The 20,631-nt window shown below is 44.9% G+C and overlaps 1 protein-coding gene and 1 long non-coding RNA gene across 2 annotated transcripts in view; one reads left to right on the top strand and one right to left on the bottom strand.

Annotated features, from left to right (window-relative positions):
- Nucleotides 1-1,379: 1,379 nt before the first annotated feature.
- LOC103271522 lies at nt 1,380-13,509 on the top strand. The gene is made up of 2 exons (XR_505055.2): nt 1,380-1,482; nt 7,955-13,509. It is a non-coding gene; the product is annotated as an uncharacterized LOC103271522 (long non-coding RNA).
- The window catches only part of SDCCAG8 (serologically defined colon cancer antigen 8), a 236,607-nt gene continuing 228,250 nt past the window's right edge, over nt 12,275-20,631 (bottom strand). The window contains exon 18 of the mRNA XM_008068997.2: nt 12,275-13,472. Coding sequence (XP_008067188.1) covers nt 13,443-13,472 — 30 coding nt within the window. The 3' untranslated portion in view covers nt 12,275-13,442. The remainder of the gene's footprint in view (nt 13,473-20,631) is intronic.

Raw genomic sequence — 20,631 nt, 5'->3', positions numbered from 1 at the left:
GGAACTTGTTCTTGACTGGAGACTAAAGCAGCTGAGAGAGGAGTCCTCTGGTTCTCTGATAACCATTACCAGCTCCTCAACGGAACCTGGAGTTGGTTCAGTCCCAAAAGAGTGCTTGTTAATAATGGAGACTTCAGAATAGCTGTGTGATGGGGCAAACAGAAAGAATGATAAAGAGATTAAAAGTGCTTTGTAGCATGTGCCATAAACTGAAATGTGGTCCTTTATTTTGAAAACAAGTTATTAACTCTGTTCACGGCCCAATTTTAAAAATATGGTCTGTCTAGAGAATACTTTAAACAATTTTGCCGTATTATTTAACATAAATATGGTGACAGGAATTGTGGGAAAATGCATTGATCTAAAGCCAGTTGTGTATTTCTGTTTCTGTGAAATATTTATAAAACATGCTAATTTCTGTCCTTCTATTTTCCACTTTCCTATTCCTGAGAGAAGTGTGTTCTCAAAGTGCCATGCCCTGTTCTGAATGGTACTCATTAAAGCACATACTCTGTCTCCAGGCCCTGAGACTAGGCATCTCATGTTAGAAATCTGTAGGCTTCACCTGTCTCTTGAGGTCAGAGCTCTGGGATTCTGTCAAGAGCACCAACCTGCTCCCTCCCTAAGGCTTCCCAGGGCTTGGGCTTCTGTAACCTTCAGTAGCCCAAGACTTTCTGTCCACCCTGACCCTGCTGCAGGACCAACACAAATGAGATGGGTCCAGCTCTGCCAGTCCCAGAGGAGCCACTCTTAATTTCTTTTTGGTCATGGTCTCCTTTGAGGATCTGGTGAAAACTGTGGATAAAACTTTACATGTGACTCCGGAGGCTGCCGAGAATCCCATTTCTAAGACAGGGCAGACATTGATGCCTATCTTAAGTGAGCAGAGTTCTTTGCAAAGTTCAAAATTATAGTTCTTTATGAAGTGCAGAGTCAGCACTCTATCTGTGACTTAGGAAATAACTGTATTATTAAGGTGTATTTTTATTGATAACCCTTAACCAGCACTATGAAGAGAGGTTGCACTGGGAAGGGTGTATATTCTGTCACGGAGGTGTGTGTCCGTATGGTTTTTCATGTATGTTTGTTATTGGGAAAGAAGGTAGACCAGATTTTTCAGTATCCCTCTTCTACTCTTTTCTATGGGTCTCCTTTGTCGTTTTGCATAATTCATCAAATGTAATACAGAATAACCAAATATCCACCATTTTGTGTTTAGACTGTTGACTGGGAAGCTGAATACCACATCTACCTCGCACATTGACTCAGCGTTTTAGACTTTTGCACTGTTCATTTAGTTATATGCTTTCACATTTGTCCTGGAAAGGAATTTTCCTAAATTGCAATCCGTTCATTGAGCTCTTTTTCCCTTCTTACAGCTTGTACCTCCATTTAAGCCTCAAGTAACATCTGAGACAGATACCAGATATTTTGATGAAGAATTTACAGCTCAGACTATTACAATAACACCACCTGAAAAATGTAAGTAAATATGGAAAGCAGTTGGCAACATTCTAACATAATTGAAGAAAACAGTATTTTTTTTCATCCTTTGAAATATTTAAGATTAAATTCCACAGTGACTTACTCCATCCCATTTAAGAATACGGAGTTTCCAGTGTGGAAATAGCAAAAGACAGGAAGTGGTGAGAAGAGCTTTTCTGAAAGGATTATGAAGTAGAGACTCCCCTTTTCCAGGCCTTGCTCTTTCCACCTTCAGAGTTTTGTCAGTTCGGGTCTCCTCCTTACTTCATAGTTTTAAAATTCAACTTAATAGCCGGGCTCAGTGGCTCAGCCTGTAATCCCACACCTTTGGGAGGCTGAGGTGAGTGGATTGCCTGAGACTGCGGGTTTGAGAACCGCCTGGGCAACTTGACGAGACCTCATCTCTACAATAAATCAAAAAATTAGCCGGGCGTGGTAGTGTGAGCCTGTAGTTCCAGCTACTCGGAAGGCTGAGGTGGAAGGATCACCGGAGCCCAGCAGGTCGAGGCTGTGGTGGCTGGGAGTGGCCGCTGCACTCCAGTCTGGGCGACAGAGTGAGACTCCAACTCAAAAAAAAAAAAGAAAAGTCCAACTTAAATTGAGTCTTTTTACTTAGCTTTCTCTTAAACAGTAATATCTGTGAAGACATAATTTAGTTTGCTAGTAATTTGTGCATGTAAATTAAATTATTAAAACTATATGCTCGTGTATCACTTAAGTCATTCTACATGCATTAGTGTGTGCTTCATAGAGATATACCACAAATAAATGGAACTTAATGAAATAAAAGGTTATCAGATATGATTTATGAACATTCTCATGCTGACAAAGGTCTGTCTGTATCATCATTAATTTAGGAATGAGGATAAGATTAGGTTTCAGGGTAGTAATTGAATTCTTCAAGTCTCACGCCTTTGGGTTGCATTATAACGTCATGTTGGTTTTTCTCCCCTTTTCTCTCCCTTTATTTTCTTTCCTGCATTTCTTCTTCTCTCATTTTGAAAGGCTAGGAGTTGATGGGTCTAATGTAACTGAGTGTCCACACAAGGGAAGGTTGAAGTGAATTGCTGTTTCCAACTGTGGTCACAGTTAACAGATTTTAGGATCAAAAGACAACCTAGTGTCATCTAGGCCAAGAGGTCTTAATCTGGTGTCCATGGCCTGGCAACATGAGGACTGCAAACACCCTGAAATTAAAGATGTAATTATGTGTGTATATACATGCATTTATTTCTTTAGATTCACAAGAGGTTAGCTTCTTAACTTCCATAAGTGATGAAATTGAAACCTAGAGAGAAGTTGAGCTGCTCGAGGTCCCATGGTGTCAGACATAGCTGGGAGCAGGGCTCACCAATTTAGCCAGTGCCCAGGTTGCATTGTGAAATAGTGAAGTGTTGAGGCAGGCTATCCTTGGTGTATCCTGTGGTGGGGCAGAGTTTCCACTCTGTCTTGTGCCATTGCTAGAATTTTAGAATCACTAAGAGTCAGAGACAGTGTTGGAGGCCTCTCAAATCATGGGCAAGGAGCTAAGCGCCGTCTGGGTAGAAATAATGGACACAGGCCTTGGCCGCTGGCACCAGCATGGACTGTAGCATTATCACTGTCCAAAATACTGGGTACCTCCAGCGAGCTGTTGGATGGCCTGGGGGCAGTTCTTGCCATACAGCATTTGCTAGGTCCCATCATTTGGATCTAACCCTAGTTGTAATCAGACCACATCATTCCTCTGCCTAAAACACTCCAGTGACTTCCCCCTGTATCTAAGTCCAAATTCTTCGCAATGGCTTACACAGTCCTGGCTGATTTAGGCCCTGTCCACCTCTTTGAAGTCTTCCTGTTCCATCTTTCCCCACTCTGCCTGGGTTCCAGCCACACCTTGAACATGCCACACCAAACTTCATCTTGGGAACTGGGTACAGTGTTTACTGTTTTGGCTGCCTAGAATGCTCTTCTTCCCAGGTCTTTGCACGAATGACTCCTTCTTGTTCTTCAAATCTGAACTTAAATATCACTTCATCAGATAGCCTCTTCCACCTGCTTGTCTAAGGAACAATGCAGTTTGACAACACTTTCCCACTCTTAATTCTCTACATTGGCATCTTTACTCGCCGGTATTTTTCTGGTTGTTTCTTTATCTTTTCTTTTGGCCGCTAAAACGCAATCACTCTGAGAGGAAGGATCTAGTGTGTCTTTGCTTCTAGCCCCAGCTCCTAGCTAGATGCCTGGCCCAGTGTGAGAATTCAGTAATACTGGATGAGTGAATAAACAATAGGGCAAGAGTCTGGGAGCTACAGAGCGGGGCGGAGGCCCAGGCTTGCCATGCACTCTAAAGCCACAGTGGGCACCAGGATAGGAAGGGCCTGACATGCCTCAGCCTTGTTGAAAGGGTTTTATTTCTCAAAGGAAAGAACTCTTCTAAGGATAACTAAATATTAACATGAAATAGGTGGACTCTATAAATGCAAAGCTATGAGTGGATGGATTACTGCAGAAAGCTGAAAGTGGAATCTCAATTTGGGAGACAGAGTTGGGTTGAAAAAGTCCAGGACTCAGGTGGAGTACCTGCCTCATGTCCTGGCTCGGCCACATACAGCCCTGGGATGTGGCAGGTCTCTTTATCCTCTGGAAAAGGGGAGAGCGGGGCTAGATAAACTTTTGGGGGCCTCTGTCTTTGCCCCGCCATGTGCCTGAGATGCCATCCCTTTTAGATGGGCATCTAGGATTCTAAAGTACGAATCACACTGTATTTGATTTTCTTCCCGCACCAGATTAACCAGTCCAGTTACTTGGTGCTGTGCTCCCTCCATGGAGACTGACAGTAGGTCTGATTTGGTGGACACCTCACCGGAATAGGGTGTGAGTGGAAGGCTGGAGCGGGGAGTAAACATGATGCTAGAAAGTGGGAGGTTAGAAAGACCAGACCAAAACAGTTTGAAAATTGATTTGGTTGCAAATAAGGTAATTTAGAAACTATTGTATGTACCTCCTTAGCTAGTCAGTTATTTTTTCATGACTGACTTGAACTTCAAAGCCCTAACTGTTAAGGACCAGGACCTCTTCAAAATTCATCTTACCTGCTTTGTCTCTAACTCCACACCACAAGACACTTGTCCTGATGAGAGTTTGCCATCAGTGTGCATTTTATTGCTCAATTTCTGTGCCTTCTAAAATGATACAAGTGTTACAAGGTGTTTTACCCCCACCACAGTTTCTGGAGCATAATTTGAATGTAGTTCGTCCGTTTTGTTAACCAGCAAGATAAAAGCCATCAAGAATGTTTTTCCTGGCATATCTGTTTTATCATCAACAGCAACCCTGTTCTTAAAAGAATGTATTTCATTACAGACACTGGTCATGTTGTGCAAGTCCCATGGCATCGATGCCTTTAGAGGATAATTGGTCCATTTCTAGATGGAGACAGAGATACCAAGGATGCTGGTACATTTCAGTAACTTCCAAGGGGGTTGTAAAACTCCACCTGTAATTGTGAGCCCAGGAAAGTATGGCTTTCGTGGGTGTCAGAAGTGGGGTGGGCCCCGCCCAGCTGCAGGGCCCTGGATGGCACAGAAATGAGAACCCAGCAATATCATCTGTGTCTGACAAGGTGCCACAGCTGAGGATGTGGAGGGCCCTGCGGATGTGCTATCTTGTGTTCAGGATCTCTCTGGAAAGGACAGTCCGATGGGAGAGCTCAGGGTGCCCAGCGTGGCTGCAGGTGCCTCTCACTCACAGTTCCTTCTGCCACCTGCACAACTCAGCTCATCACAGGGGCCTCCGTGGTTGTAAGAACAAGGACACAGGAGCAGTGTTTTTAATGTGAGATTCCCTGGATATACTTTAGATTTCCCTAGGGGGCAGATAAAAGGAGAGTCGGTGACACCTTGGGCTGTGATGACATTGCACATCGCCTTTTCTCCTTGGTGCTCTGAACAACACAGGTTTTGTACATAAAAGTCCATATAGTGCCATTCATTAGCAGTTGTCTTCCCTCTTGCTACCTTGCTTGAGTAAAACAATTTTGGAATAAATCAGCAGTTAGAAAGGCAAAATGTTCCCATTTCTACAAACAGCTGTGGTATCATGCCAGATTGTCCTCACTGGTGTTAACTAATTGAACAGATTTTGGAATGTGTCATTTTTTGTTATATCTATTAATGGTACTCTGCCTCCTTCCTACAGTAAAGAGGATTTCTTTGAGATCGAGTAACTGTTATTGCTATATAATTACATTTGTTAGATACTCTAAGAAAATTAGATAGTTGATGCTCCTTGGATCCAGAGATTGAAATGTAGTGTGTAGAGTTGATTATTTAGTTTTCTTTTTCCAGATGTGTATATTTTTTCATTATTTTGTTTTTAACCTAGCTCATGTTCATTATCATCGGTGTACCCCATGGACGCACTTTCTAGCAGGAACTTACTTAGGTTGACTGGGTGTGATAGGCTTCAAGGTTTGGAGCCCTCACATGGTTATCTTTGAAATTTAGATTTTCTTATATTCAGAAATGTGATCAATGTGATGCTGAAGTGACAGAGTGTAAGTTCCCTTTTCACATCAGCTGACATCCAGCAATAGCACCTCCTCCTCTGAAAGTCCAGTACCTGCCCCTGTTGGGAGCCTGGCTAACCTAGGTGCCAGGCCAGTCGCAACCCAGAGATCCCGGGCACTCGTGCCCCTCACTGGCTGGCTGGGCAAGCACAGGCTTCCCCATATGCTGTCCGAGGAGGTTGCACGTGTGCAGTGCAGAAACACTCTGCAAAACAAAGCTGTTAGTGGGGAAACCTTTCTTTGAATTGTGACTGGCACGTGTCAGAATCTGAACGTGAAAATTTCAGCTGACTTTCTCCTGAAAGTTTTTATCCGGTGTGCCTCAACAGCAGATATGACATCATTCCCTAGCTTCTTCTGTCTTTAATGTAGCCAAAAATATGCTGAAGGTATTCGATCTAAAAGATGCATGTGATTTGCTTGGTACAGATATTGGATCTAATATTTTATATGGAAGCAGAGATTTCCCCAAACCTCAGTTCTCTCTAGAAATGCTGACTGCAGTTCCATGGTCTGTTTGCAGAAGGAGAGAGGCCCCAGAGTTCAGTGTCTTACATGGAGCAGGGAGCCATGGATGCATCTTGATGAATTGATTCCCAACTAATATAGGGATGTTTTCTGATACATTAGGAGCCACACATTTGTGTTAATGCCAACTTGGTCCCATTTCTTCGAATCTTCTGCATTAAGAATAGAATACTAGAAAGAAGACCAGTGAGAAAAGAAGTGTTTATTATTCTTCAAATAAAGGCAAAGTGTCCTCCTCTGTGGGGTGACAGGGTCAGTGCCTTAGTGCAGCGGGATCTGGCCTGTATGCTCTCTCTGGCTGTGTGCATTTGATGATCCCTGGAGAGGCTGGAAAATTAAAAGACTTGGTAATGTACTTCCTATATGAATTTGAAGAAATTGAATTATTTTGCTTGAAGAAAAATGACTGATTATTTGAAAGACTCATTGGTTTCTATTGCAGGACAGCTTATGATTCAATGAGCTTAGAGTAGAGCGGGAGAGATTTAAAACCGATCACCTCCCCCACGAGCCCATGATGTCTACAGACTTAGAGCTCTGTCCATCCGGAGCTGAAGGCTGCCCAGCTTAGAGCAGAGGCAAAGGGGGCACATATTGACTGAGTGACTGAATAGACAATACGGTGTAAGGAAGTCATCACAGTTCTGACAGTGTAGAGTTGTAATCACAGAAGAGTTGCAAGAGTGGGTGGCGTGATCACTTGGGATCCTTTAAATGCAGGAAACGGGAGAACTGAAAAGAGGAGCACCCTAACTATGAGCAGCCTTTTTCAGTGCCTTTCACATCCCTGTTCTCTCTCATTTCCTGAGGAACTAAGACACAGGTGCTGATATCTTTCCCTCTTTCTTTCATTTAGTTTCTTTATTCCAGCTTAAAGTTTAATCATAGGAAAATGGGAAAGGTGAGTTAAGCCAGATGCTGGATGTTGAATACATTTCTTAAGAAGCTTTATTTTGCAGTCACACCTAAAGTGCCACGAAGAAAAAAATACAAGGGCTTGGAGATATTTGAAAATGGAGTCTATATAGACACTTTGGATGCTGTAGATTTCACTGCCTTCTGTAATTTTGATATATGTGGTATTATGAAATGAAAGGTTATTGAAGAGTATTTCTAATAAAAAATTGTTTTCTTCAGTGTTATTTTTTACCGTTTCATTGAATCTTGAAATTTTGATGTCTTAGAGATTATTTTATAGTATTTTCTCATAGATAATGCATTTATGAAAATCAGATAACTTTTGAAGTATAATTGTTGTATGTTTAATTGATAAACACAAATTTATGAGCGCTATAGCCTGTTGATCATTAAGTTTTGAGTTCAAAAAATATAGACCAGAGATAATGTTGAAAAAACAAATGTAAAACTAAAATGGCTGTTTCTTGCCCACAGATGATGAGGATGGTATGGACTGCATGGACAATGAGAGGCGGCCGCATTTTCCTCAGTTTTCCTACTCTGCAAGTGGACGAGAATAAGTCTCTTTCATTCTGCTACTTCACTGTCATCTTAGATTTATTACTGAAAATGATTCCTGGACATCACCAGTCCTAGCTCTTACAGATAGCAGGGGCACCTTCTGACATCCCAGACCAGCCAAGGGTCTTCACCCCTCGCCACCTTTCACCCACATGAAACACACATATACGCAAACACACTCCAAGTTTTGTTTTTGCATGAAATTGTATCTCAGTCTAAGGTCTCATGCTGTTGCTGCTACTGTCTTATTATAGCAACTTTAAGAAGTAATTTTACAATCTTTGGAAGTCATGAGCCCGCCATTGTTCATTTGTTCATCAGTTGTCATCTTTTGATCTTTTAGTTTTTCTTTTTCCCTAACAGTGAAGGCTAAATGAGATACACTGATTCTAGGTACATTTTTTAACTTTCTAGAAGATAAATCAAAAACTAATTAGACTAAGAAGACTTAGTTTATAAATTCAGAACAAGCAACTGTGGAAAGGTGGTGGCATGCATATGCACAGCTTTAATAAAGCGTATCAGATCAATGCATAAAGTTGGTATATATCACTGAGATCTGGCTGAAATTTATTAGGAAGCTTTTGGTAGAAGGACTGAACAACTGTCGATATATATCTATAAATATATTTTTCAATTCCTGGTATATACTGCAGAGGAAGCCTAGTATCACATGTGGATGTCGAGACTTCACAGGCAGTTGTAGGCAAAGGAACAGTGTTTTGCCAGGAATGAAAGCATATGCACAGTCGAGGTCACCTAAAGGGTCTTAGGATGCAATTTGCGCCAGAGAGCATTTTTTCCCGTGCTTGGAAACCTTTTTTCCTTCTTGATGTTTATCACCTCTGATGGCTGAAGAATGTAGACAGGTATAATGATCCTGCTTTTCACCAAAATTTGTACACCAAGGTAAACAGCTGTTTGCCTTATTTGTTTTGGTTTTTTAGTTTCAGTTCTACGTGAATTAGCTTATCCTCAGATGTTAAAACTTTGAATGTCCTTTTATGATTTTGTTTATATTGCAGTAGTATTTATTTTTTAGTGATGAGAATTGTGTGTCATGTTAGCAAATGCAGCTCCAACTTACATAAAGCAGACATCCTGCAGTTTCTTTTGACCCATGTGCAAGGAATGTACATGCTGATGAAAATCATGCACTTTTTCTCCTCTGTAAAAAATGTTGATACAGCTCTGAAATGGTTTATATTGATTAGAATTTGGCTTTGGGAGAAGAGATGCTATCGTTTAACCCCTTGGTGCTGAAAATGAGAAAATCCCCAACTGTCCATGCCAAGGGGTTAATGGAACACATAGATGCTGATGTTGGCTCATTTGAGAAGTAAAATGTAATAACGACCTGACAGCATTGAGTAATGAAGAACTTGAGACCTGAGTGATGATAAGAAATGAACTTTACTTGGCAAAATGAACACCTCTTGAGTATTTAGGAAGTAGGCAGTAAAGGTTAAGGACCTGGTGTGTTTATTCTGATCATGGTACATTTATCACTGAATTAAGCCATCAGGGAAAAAAAAAAAACACCTCCAGCTTTTCTTTTTTTGTATATACTCATGTCCCCAAATTCCAACATTTCTCACTGAAAGGGGACATGTATGCAAACCTCATCTTTCTCCTTCATTAATGATGATCTTCAGATTAAACCCTTTGGTGCTAGGAGCTGACATTTTCCAAAGCAGCCTATGAAGTCCAAGGGGCTGGGGCCATTCCTGCGACAAGCAGAGGGTGTCCCACCCCGTGGAGTGATCATGGAGATATATTTTAGTTGAACTGTCTGACAGCTCCCAAATGGAAGACTAAAGCGTGACATTGTATGATGATTGCATTGTGTGAAAGAGCAAGTGACTTTCCAAGGAGGATGAATCATACTCATCTGCAGATGTCTTAGCCTCTTGATGCTGGAGTGTGGGTTTATAGCTCTGAAACCACTGCTGGCGGTGGGTGGGCCACTGGGACTGACGGGGGTTAAAGGGCATTTTACTAAGGCAGCTAAGACATATTCAGACATAGACTTTATCCTAGTTTTTCATATTTCTACCTGAGTGAAGTTTATCCTTGGTGTCCAGTAGGAATTTCAGTAAGTGGTAGTTCATTCTTACACATATAGCTTAACTGTTTTTTTTCCACTTGGAATTATGTTGAATGTTTCACGTTGACCAGAAAGTAGACTAGAAGGTATGTCCTTTAAGTTGTCTTGCATCCTTTGTATAAGAAAGAAACAGGTGGGAGGAAGAGGGCTACGACTGGCTGGTATTCAGAGCACTTACTCCTTTAGAGGGAAAGCGTGATGCCGTACACTAAGCACATAGCTTTTTGTTGTTGTTTTCTTTCCTCCAAATCTTAAGGAGATGTCTATGACCTTGGCCAAGGACACTTCCTAAAGATGAATGACCGGCAGTGATGGTGCCCTGGGCTGGCCACTCCTCATACTGGTTCTCAGTCGCTAGCCATGCCCAAGGCTCAGTCACTTGTGCCCACTGAGATTCCATTGATGTCACAAAAGGTGTTTTCTTGGCTTTGATTTTGAGAATCCTTTACTTTCACTCCCAGATCTGTCAGCTGACATAGAGGAATAATACAAAAAGAGAATTGTGTGTAGAGGGCGATTCCCTTGTGTTGCCCGTAGCTGTAGTTTTGGGTTCTGACAGGTGAACTGCTCGAAACCTGGAATCATTCTTTGAGAATACAGTTCAGACTTCAGACTCCAGCACATACTAACTGTCATGGTTTGACCTCTTGTCATAATGCAGCCATCTTGGAGGAAATTGGCCATTTCTGGTTGGGTTGTTGGCAGGGTCACTCTCAGCTTTGCTTTCCATACTAATTACATAGCATTATTCAAGTATTGTTTTCCATTCCCACACCTGATTTCCAGCTTCTTGAAGCTGACTGTTCTTGCAGGGGCCACTTGCTTCTCCTAGAGTACAAAAGTAAGGGCCTTCCTTACTAACTGCAGGGTCTATATATTACACCTCAATGTACACACTTTGCTGCTACTGTTTGTACTGTCTACAGTAGAATTTCCCTATCTTGCTCCTGGTAGTGCATTACAGGCAAGCATGAAATGTAAAGTATTTATTTAAATAAAAAGAAAACCTCTAAATTGGTAATTGAATTACCTCCCTGTAGCTTTATAGTTTGTGACATTTCTTGACCTTGCTAGTTCTTTCATTAGATCCGCGCAAGATCTAGTCATCTGGTTAAGGACTTTAAGCAGAAGCAACTATGAACCCGAGAAACTGTATTACTATTACTGTCGGTCATACTAAAATTGTTTATTCCTTACGTATATGACCCACAAGGATGTGAAATAACTACAAGAAACTGTTTTTGTACACTGTACATCCTTAGTATTTTTACACGTATATGATAGGGATGCACATTATTTTCCTTTCGTACAGACAGCTTAAATAAAGCACTATGTCAATCTGCTACTTCTCTGTTTATTGTTGTTGGACGTGGTTCTGTAATCTCAGAAAATTATTCTTTTCTGGAAAAATAAATTTTTAATAGCCCGACTTGGTATTAACCTACCCTGTATTAACATATGGCAGGAAAAATATGTAGTGAGTTTCTTGTAGCTCAAACACACAGGGAATTATTTTTACTTCAATTAAATGGCAATAGTGCAGTTGTACAAACCTTGATGAAGGGCTACTTCCGGCGGGGGGGGTGGGGCGCTGACCTCTCAGCACTGAGCTTAGGACAGATCTACTGTGAAGCCAGGGACGGAGTGGGTCTCGGACCTTGGAGATCATTCAGACTCTAGTAATGTTTACAACAAATGGTTTGGACCCAGAATTCTTAAGGAGTGTAGCTCATTGTTAATGTCTTCCTGATAATGTACTGTTCTGCATACTTCTTTCTTAGAGTGAATTTTTAACACTTCATGGCAGATTAACAAACTTAGACATGGGTAGTATAGATGGATAGGATGGCTGGATTGCAGTCTGGTTTATGTTGAATCATTTTGGATGGGGCCTTTTTCTGATTTTACCTCATGTAGCTACTGTTGTAGAAACTTGGCTTTGCTCCTGTGACTAAGCCAGATAGAGAAATGGCTTTTGGGGCCAGAGGTAGTCAAAGTCAAGCATGTGTGTGTGTGTCACACAGCCAGGTTTGAGGGCATTCTTTCATGTGCTCTTCTCAGAACCACCGAGGTTGACAGATCCAGGAGGCTAAAATAAAGTGACCTCTATAATTCCTTAAAGGTGCTATTTTTAGAATATTGTATAATTTATTCACAGTATACCTAAAACAGAGTTGAGGGCAATTAAAATATCTTATGTGACAGCCTTTATGTCTAGCACATTTGATGAAATCAGAAACTTCTGAATCTGAATAGAAGTTCTGCTGTTTGAGGCTTGCATCTTTTGCATGCTCGAGAGACTCGGACGGTCTCTGTGTGTGTCACGCCGCCGCCTCCAAAGCCTACTCCACATCGATTTTGAGAGGCAAGGCCGAACATGGCGAACATCAGGTCTGTGCTGAGACGACGGCGACGGATCGCTGGCGGGAGGACGGCCTGAGGCCGGGGACGTGTCCCAGCCTTGCCTTGCCTTCAGTGCTTCGTCGTCACCCCCACGTACAACACACAACTCGCAGTGTCCACTGTTGTTCCTTTAAAGCACTCGAGGGCTTAACTGTGTATAGTAGAAATACTATTTTAGACTAAAATAATGATCTGTGTACAGATATTTGATATACTCTAAGTAAATTTTCTAATTTCACTAAGTACGTTTTTAGGCTCCTCTCACATACTGCGTATTGAAGAAAAAAATCTGACACCACTGAGCCAAAGATGCTTTTTCGTCTGCTTCGTTGTTTAACAGGATGGAAAGAATAATGCATAGTGCTTCCTGGTGTCTCCTGATGGTGCACAAACTAATGAGCTGATAAGTAATGATGGAGTCTTGTGGGATGGATGTTGATTAAAGGCAAGTGAGGACGAGGGGCGAGAGGGCGGTCACGGAAAGAGCAGCCGAGTGGCGGGACACAGGGTGCTCCTCCGTACACTCTGGCTTCGTGAAATATGTGCCTTTCTAGTGTGCTCGTTCGGCACTACAAGGAGAAGGGAAACCTGCAGTTCAGGTCTGGAAACAGTCCGTTTACTGAAATGCACATGTATGACCTAGCACACAAATGAGCAGATTTAAAAACATAACTGCAAGCCATTTCGAAGACGCCCACCAGGAGCCCTCCTCGTCTTGTGTTGGCTGCACCAGCCATCGTGCAGAACAGCAAGTGTGGAGGTGAGGACCAGCCCCAGTCTTAGGTGGTGTCACCCTGCGAAGGTCGCGGTGCATTGTGGCATATCAAGTGTCAATCAGATGAATGTAAATATCTCTTTGTAAATCATTTACTTCACTCTGTTCCATCCAGGTCAGCAATCAGATTGTGGCATGCTGGGTAACTGGAAAAAATGATAATAAAAAGTAAGTTGAAATAGATCGTGTTCTTCAATGTGATTTGTCATCTGCTGGTTTAGTCACCTTGTATGGGAAATTTTTGGAGAAAACCTTTGACAAAAATATAGAAATTACATGTAATTAATTTCTATGAAAAGTCTGTGCCTCATCTTGACCACACATCAAAGCCCCCGTCGTATATAAAATGAACCATTTTGTAATGCTTTAAATTTGAAAACAATCTGTATTACGGACACTTGCTTGCCTCTTAAATAAGGAAAGCATAATGTTAGGACATGGCCAGAGAACCATCTCTTCTGTCCAGGAAAGGAGACGCTTCTGCCAGAGTCTGTTTACTGAAACTGTATCAGACCTTCTAGAAGTGGGTATATCCTGAACAAAAACAGGGTGTAGGCCAAGTGCCCCTAAGAAATTCCTGGTGAAACTCTATGACCTGAAACCTCCAAAATTTTAGCTGCGCTTTATTGTAACACATGTAAAGACATTTTCACATGGAAGCCTCCCACATGCTGGAAGAGGGGATTAGGCATACTGTGTTCTCTGCCTTTTAAACAGATAGGAATGTTTCAAAGCCACTTTATGCAAATCAGGTCGGGAGCACAGAAGCACAAGTTAGGCAAGTCTTGAATACTGCTGCCTGCCTCTGCTGGCACAGCTGCTCAGATGAGTTTAAACCACTGGAAATGGTTCCAGCCCACAGAACATATATTGAGCATGTGCTGTGCACTGTGTGGGAAGATCAAACTACTGCCCTCAGCTCTAGAGTGTAGAGTTCAGGGGACAGCCAAGGTGACACTTTCCCTATCCTAGTTTTCATTTCAGCAAATAAGCCAGAATGCAGTGCAGGGCCCGGAGCCCAATCTGGTCACTAGTAAGCCAGGAAGAAAGTGAAAGTGGGCCTGGCACTGCAGATTTCTTGTGCCAGACTCCAACACGACTGGAGCCACGAAACTGGCTCTTGTCAACCCAGTTTAAGCCATAATTACTTGTTGGGGATTCCCAAGACAGGACAGTGAGTGAAACTGAACTCACAATTCAGACAAGAGAAATAAAAATATGTAATCAGTCTGTTGCCTTTTTTCTAAAAACAAGAAAAGGTAATGTTTATTCATGAGGGGACCTCAAAAAAGAATTTATAAAAATTGCGTGTTTATTCTTACATGTTTAAACTTCAGTCACCTTCAAAGTACTTTCTGTTTGATGCAATACACCTATCGAGATGCCTTTTTCACTGCTCAGCAGTTTTTGAACTCATCAATTTTTTTTTTTTTTGAGTTGGAGTCTCACTCTGTCGCTCCCGGCCACCGCAGCCTCGACCTGCTGGGCTCCGGCGATCCTTCCGCCTCAGCCTTCCAAGTAGCCGGAATTACAGGCGCGTGCTACCACGCCTGGCTGATTTTTTTATTTATTGTAGAGATGAGGTCTCGTCTGCCCAGGCGGGTCTCGAACCCGCGGGCTCAGGCAGTCCACTCACCTCAGCCTCCAAAGGCGCAGGATTACAGGCTGAGCCACTGAGCCTGGCTCGAATTCATCAATTTTGATGCCTGTTAGTGTTTCTGACACTTTTTTGTTTTACCTCTTCCACACTGGAAAAATGTTGCCCTTGGAAGACGTTTTTCATCCGGAAAAAGCAAAAAAAGGTCGCCTGGGGTGAGATCGGGTGAATGGAGAGGGCTGTTTTTGATCAACAGCTGCTGCTCATTCAGCGCGGTGTTGGCCGGGATGCTGGCAAATCCCTCATCGTGTAACAGGCAAACAGGTTGAAAGAACTGCAAAAAAATTTTTTTACCGAAGCCCAATGCGGCCTCACAACAACGCTAGCTGGTACACTAATGCTGATGGGTTCCCACTTTCCTACAGGGGAAGCCTGTATTCCAAGGGGCCTGGCCTCCCAAAGATAATTCTGGTTTTGGGGGTCCCCCTTGCATCTCCAGCAGCTTCTCAGTGTGTGGAGTGTGCTGCTGGCAACTCTGAGTGTAGGATGGCGTCCGTGCTGGCCACATGTGGAGTGGGATGAGCTGTGGCAGGAGACAGTGCTCCTGTCTAGGATGTCATCTGTGCGTGGTCCTCGGGCCTGGGGACATGGATGGACTGTGTCTCAGAGCCCACGTGGTGCTTCTGTTCTCTGGGCCCTTCCTGAGTGGCCTCAGGCAGTCCACCTTGCCCTGGAGCACTGCGAAATACGCACAGAACGGGCTGCCACCACCTCCATCTCGCCGGCAAACATGGGTCCCCACCAGAGCCGACCTGCCTTCCAGGATGAAATGGCCTGTGCAGTTCTGCCCAGTGCCTGGTGTGACCGACCCACCCTTCCTGCTCTAGGAGCTGGCCAGATAAGACCGAAGGCAACTGACTTCCTAACCTCAGAATGCCCAGGGCAACTCTGAACACAGTGGTCAGCAAAACCCACCACAGGCACGCTTAAAGGAACAGCGTAACTGAACTCTGGATAGAAAACACACACACACACGCACTCACACTATGTCTTTACCTGACATAGAAGTAAATGTATTGCTGAATTTTTCTTAAGGCTCCAGGAAACTGACGCTTCTCCTAATGGGCCTTCGTGGTGCCTGGGGGGGGGGGGGCCCAAGGCCATCTAGTAATTGATCATCAGAAATGACTTCCTGGAAAAACGCATCACTGACATCCCTAAGAAGCGATAACAGGGAACTAGATTGAGGCAGTAGCTAAAACTCCCGTTTCTCTGGACGTGGAAGAGGACCAGAGCAGGGAGCATTGAGACGTTGCCTCACTCCAGTTCAGCAAACTGAGGCGACTGACGTGATGACATCATGGAGTACCTTTCTCTGACCTCCACGGTTGGGAGGTCCTCCACATGGAAAAGCGAGCCAACCGGAATCTCCCCGTGGCAATCATCTATTGCTGTCTACATCGTTTTATGTTTTATCTGACTTAGGTAGGGAAGCCCACAGGCATCCCCACATTTACATTCCATCACTTACCGTTCCCTGTTCCATCCTAGGCCTGCCACATGCTACCATGATGTGCATTCACTAAGTTCCTGATGAAATGAGCAAGTTACCCCATAATGTCGTCATGTCGTTGCCTCAGTTTGCTGATCTGGAGTGCGGCACGCATCTCAGTGGGCCCCTCTGGTCCTCTCCTCTAGCACGTCCAGAGACATGGGAGCTTTAGCTACTGCCCCAATCCAGTTCATCTGCTGTCACTTCTTAGGGATACCAGTGATGCTTCTTTCCAGAAAGCCAGTCCCATCGTCTGCACCAGAGTGACTGGTCTCGCTGTCCAGGGGAGACACACCTGCACACCAGTGCGACACGAGCCCTCAGACAGCGTTTCCCATCCTGCCTCTCACCTTGTCATTAAGGCCTTGCTGAGGCCCCTGTGAAGGGCATGGCCACCCTCCATGAGAGTGGCAGCTGGCCCTGCTTCTCCAGGTTCTATCCAGATAACAGGATGCTCCCCCATGCACGCCACGGTCACTATCCCGTTTCTGAGTTCTCATTTAAAAGCTCGACAGAGCCCTCTCACACACCCTGACTTTGTGCCTAATTTGTTTCTGAAGTTCGGAGTTTAAGAAATGAGTTGCTCTGGGTGACCTGAATTGTTCCCTAGGCAACCACGCTGCGGTTCAGCCAGCTTTTCTTGAGCTTTGCCCCAAGCTTCAGGCCCAAGCACACAGCCTCAGGCCGGCCGGGTTTGCACTGCGCTCGGCGCGTCCTCCCCAGCCCTCACCCTGCCCCGGCCTGCTCCCGCTCTTGCTTGTCTGCACAGCCTACACCGCCAGGTCCAAACGCGGCCTTGCTCCTTGGGCCTCTGGCAACAAGGCATCTGCGTGTAACCGGAGCAGGCCCTCCCTCCAGCTGGGGCACTTCACAGCCTGCCCTGAGGTGGCAGCTCCGGCGGCCCCTCCTGGGGCCGAGTCCCCATGGACTCCCCGGGGGCCGGGGCCCTGGGTGCCGGGCTGCCGCCAGCAGCGCTCCGGCCAGGCCCGCTCTGCCCCCCTCCCCACTCTGGCCTGCCGCGTCCACCCATCCCGCGGCCCGGGAAGCGTGTCCCTGCCCATGCGCTTCCCGACGCCACTCACACGCGTTTCTCTGGGCCTTGTTTTTTATCTGTACATAACGGTGGTTTGTCCCCAGTGGCCTTTCAAGCCCACGGTGATCTCAGGACTAATCCTGCTGGTTTCATGATCATCTGGGCTCTGGGTAATGTGAGGCGCTCCCTTCTAAAGGAAAGCTGCTGCCTTTCACTTGTTCTTGTTGTGGCTTTTTCTTTTTTTTTGCCAGAAATCAAGTGACGTGGACGCTAAAATATTTACCTAAGTGGTGTGAACCTGGGATTCGAACCCAGTTTGGCCTCAAAGCCCAGATTCTCCCACGGGGCTATAACGCCTGATTGGCCAGATTAGCAGTATCTGTGGAAGAAGCCAAATTTGAAAGGCAACCCGGAGTAGGCAAGCCATGTGAGCTCTGGACAGTGCCTCCCAAAGCTCTGCAGAACTCTGTGGAACCGTGGCTTCCGAGCGTTGAATGCTCGCCTGTTAGAAGGCCACGCTCCTCTGCAGAGCACGGGCAGCCAGCCGCCACCAGGTCTCTGCAGCCCTGCCTGTCCCCAGCGCAAGTAAGAAAGCTCCTCTGAGGGGCCTCCCGGCCTCCCGGCGGGGCAGGCCCTTTCTGGGAATCTGCTGTTGCCAGCTGTAAAGCGGGGCAGGAGTTCACTGCAAGGTCACCACCAACCAGCATTCATTCTTCCCTCCTAGCCGCCCGGCTGGCCCTGGCCATGCAGCCCCGCAGGGCGAGTTCAAAGCCCTGGGTCCCTCCAACTGCAGGGCTGGCTTTGCTGCCTCTGCCCTCCAAGAAAGGAACAGCACTGTGGAAACCAGAGAAACAGAAAGGCCGCCACGGAAGGCTGCCTTGCAGGCGAGCAGGCGGGGTTTCTGCGGGACGGCATCTCGAGCTGGGTCGGGACTCAGCCGTGGAGCCTGTGCATGCGCCAGGGTCGGGCACCGGGGGTGGCGTGTGCAGTGCCCCCTCCTCCTGTGGCACGCTCCAAGGAGAGTCCCCGCCCAGCCTGTGGATCCAAGTGTGTCATCTCCCGGCTTCCTTGCGTCCCTAAGTCACGAGAACGTCCTCTGCACACGGGCAGGTCTGTGTTTTCGATGAACCACGTTTCCATGGTAAATAGACGTTAAGAATTCCCAAAGGACAGACAGTGTCACCAACAGCAGAGAGTGGAGCCTCTGGCTGCCTCGTGTTGGAAAGTGTTAAAAATAAAGACAACATTGACATTTGGGGTTGTAATGTGACGGAATTACAGTCTTTTAAAGGCAAGAACCCTTATCTACACTACATGTAATATTCAGTGTTTTGTTCACTTGTCTAATTGGATTAAAATATTTAGCTCCCTTTAAAATCTTGATTGTGAATTTATATTGCAAAATGCAATGTCTGACTCAGGAAGCAATAAGTAGAGCAAATGTATCTGAAGCACTCTAGAAATTCCATTTGTTTTTCTTCCATGATTCTTATTCTGAAAGTACTTACTCTTAGACAAAGTGAACTGTTAACAGAAGAGCAGGTCTGGCTCAGTGAAGCTCTATGCGCTTTTCAATATTAATTACACACAGAGCACTCAGTGCTCAGTGAGCAAAACTAAAAGTTACACTGTATGCCAGTGGAGTTGCTTCGGGAAGTTTCTCTGAGGGTCGTAAAACGCTTATGTTAGAAATGCAGCACCCGGGGTCTTGTGTCATTCTTTAAAAACACTCAGGCAGCAGGGAGTTAATGACATTTTAGCTGCATATGTTCAAGTTTATTTAAAAAAATATGCAAGTCACTTTGGTTGACAGTGTCTCGTACACAGTTTTGAAAGAATCAGGGCAAACTTTAACAGAGTCAGTTTTTATTTGAAAAATATTTTCTGGGAATGTATCAGTGTTTATTTTTGAGACTGACAATTCGGGTGAAAATCAGGATAAAAACAAAACAACAACAATTTGGTTGAAATCAAATTGTTTGTTTTCATCTATTTAGAATTCTTTCCAAAAAATCTTGGTTCTGGAGGAGGCTTTTTAATTTATTTTATTCAGTGTATTTGCTATTCTATTCAGGCACCATCTGTCTTGCAGGTAGCTAACTTTGCAGAAGCTCCTAAGTCAGTGGGAAAAGCCCCCGGCCTCTGGGAAAGACCAGAGCAAACTAGGTGACCACCTCCAAGTCCCAACTCAGGCAACACGCACCTGCGTGCTCCCGTAGGCCTCCCTCCCCCAGCCGGGCCTCCTCCCCGCCGTCCTTGTTTCTGGAGCCCCCTCCTCTCCTTGCTCCTGGCCTCCGTGGCCGTCCTCCCTTCCTCTTCTGTCTCTGCTTCCCCCACTTGTTTTCAGCTCTAGCCTATGAGTCCTTGGGTGTAATGAGATAATTTCGATGATCTTGAATATAATCACATATGGCTGCTGGATCCATGCACAAGTTTCTATCAAATTAGAAAGTAAATTCTCTGCCAAGAATGCTTAAAAGTCATAGGGCCAACTGATTAACCACTGACAAGTCAGTTTCAGACTCTGTTTTTAAACTGTAAGTGATTCATGTGAAGGGACGAAAAGGGAATCACTCCGCAGACTGAGCACTGAGGACTGAACCTAACAGCCTGTTCCGGACGACGGCTCCAGAAAATGCAAGTCAGCTAAACCGTGTTCATCACCAAATAAGTCTACAGACACAGAGTCATTTTGATGGCTAAGATAATGCTCTAAGTCGACAGATCATTTCTGTCTTCCCTCTCGCAGATGCCATTCTCCTCCAGACACGACTCATGTTTCCTCACCAGCTGGTGTGCCCTTCCTGCCAGATGTTACGGCCCCAGGCTCCAGGTCAAGACCCTGACCTGCTCTGAGCTCTCAGGCCTTGCCCAAGCTCCCCAGGGACCCGCATCCCTCACCCCAGATGCCACCCCGCTCCCTCACGATGAAGGTCTCTGCCTCCCAAGAAGAGGCAGGTGCGACCGCCAGCCTAGCCCTCAGGCAGAAGACCCTTGCTGCGCCTGGACAGAACCGGGGGATCGTATCTGGGCAGAGCTGGGTCAGTGCTTCAATGGCTGGTTTCTCCACAGGACCAGTATAAACATTTCATGACACTTAAAAAGCCATTTTCTAGAAGATTT

Source organism: Carlito syrichta, unplaced genomic scaffold, assembly GCF_000164805.1.
Source record: "Carlito syrichta isolate Samal-C Ts95f unplaced genomic scaffold, Tarsius_syrichta-2.0.1 Scaffold311719, whole genome shotgun sequence".
In the NCBI taxonomy this organism is placed as follows: Eukaryota; Metazoa; Chordata; class Mammalia; order Primates; family Tarsiidae; genus Carlito; species Carlito syrichta.
This window is presented reverse-complemented; position numbering and strand designations above follow the sequence as displayed.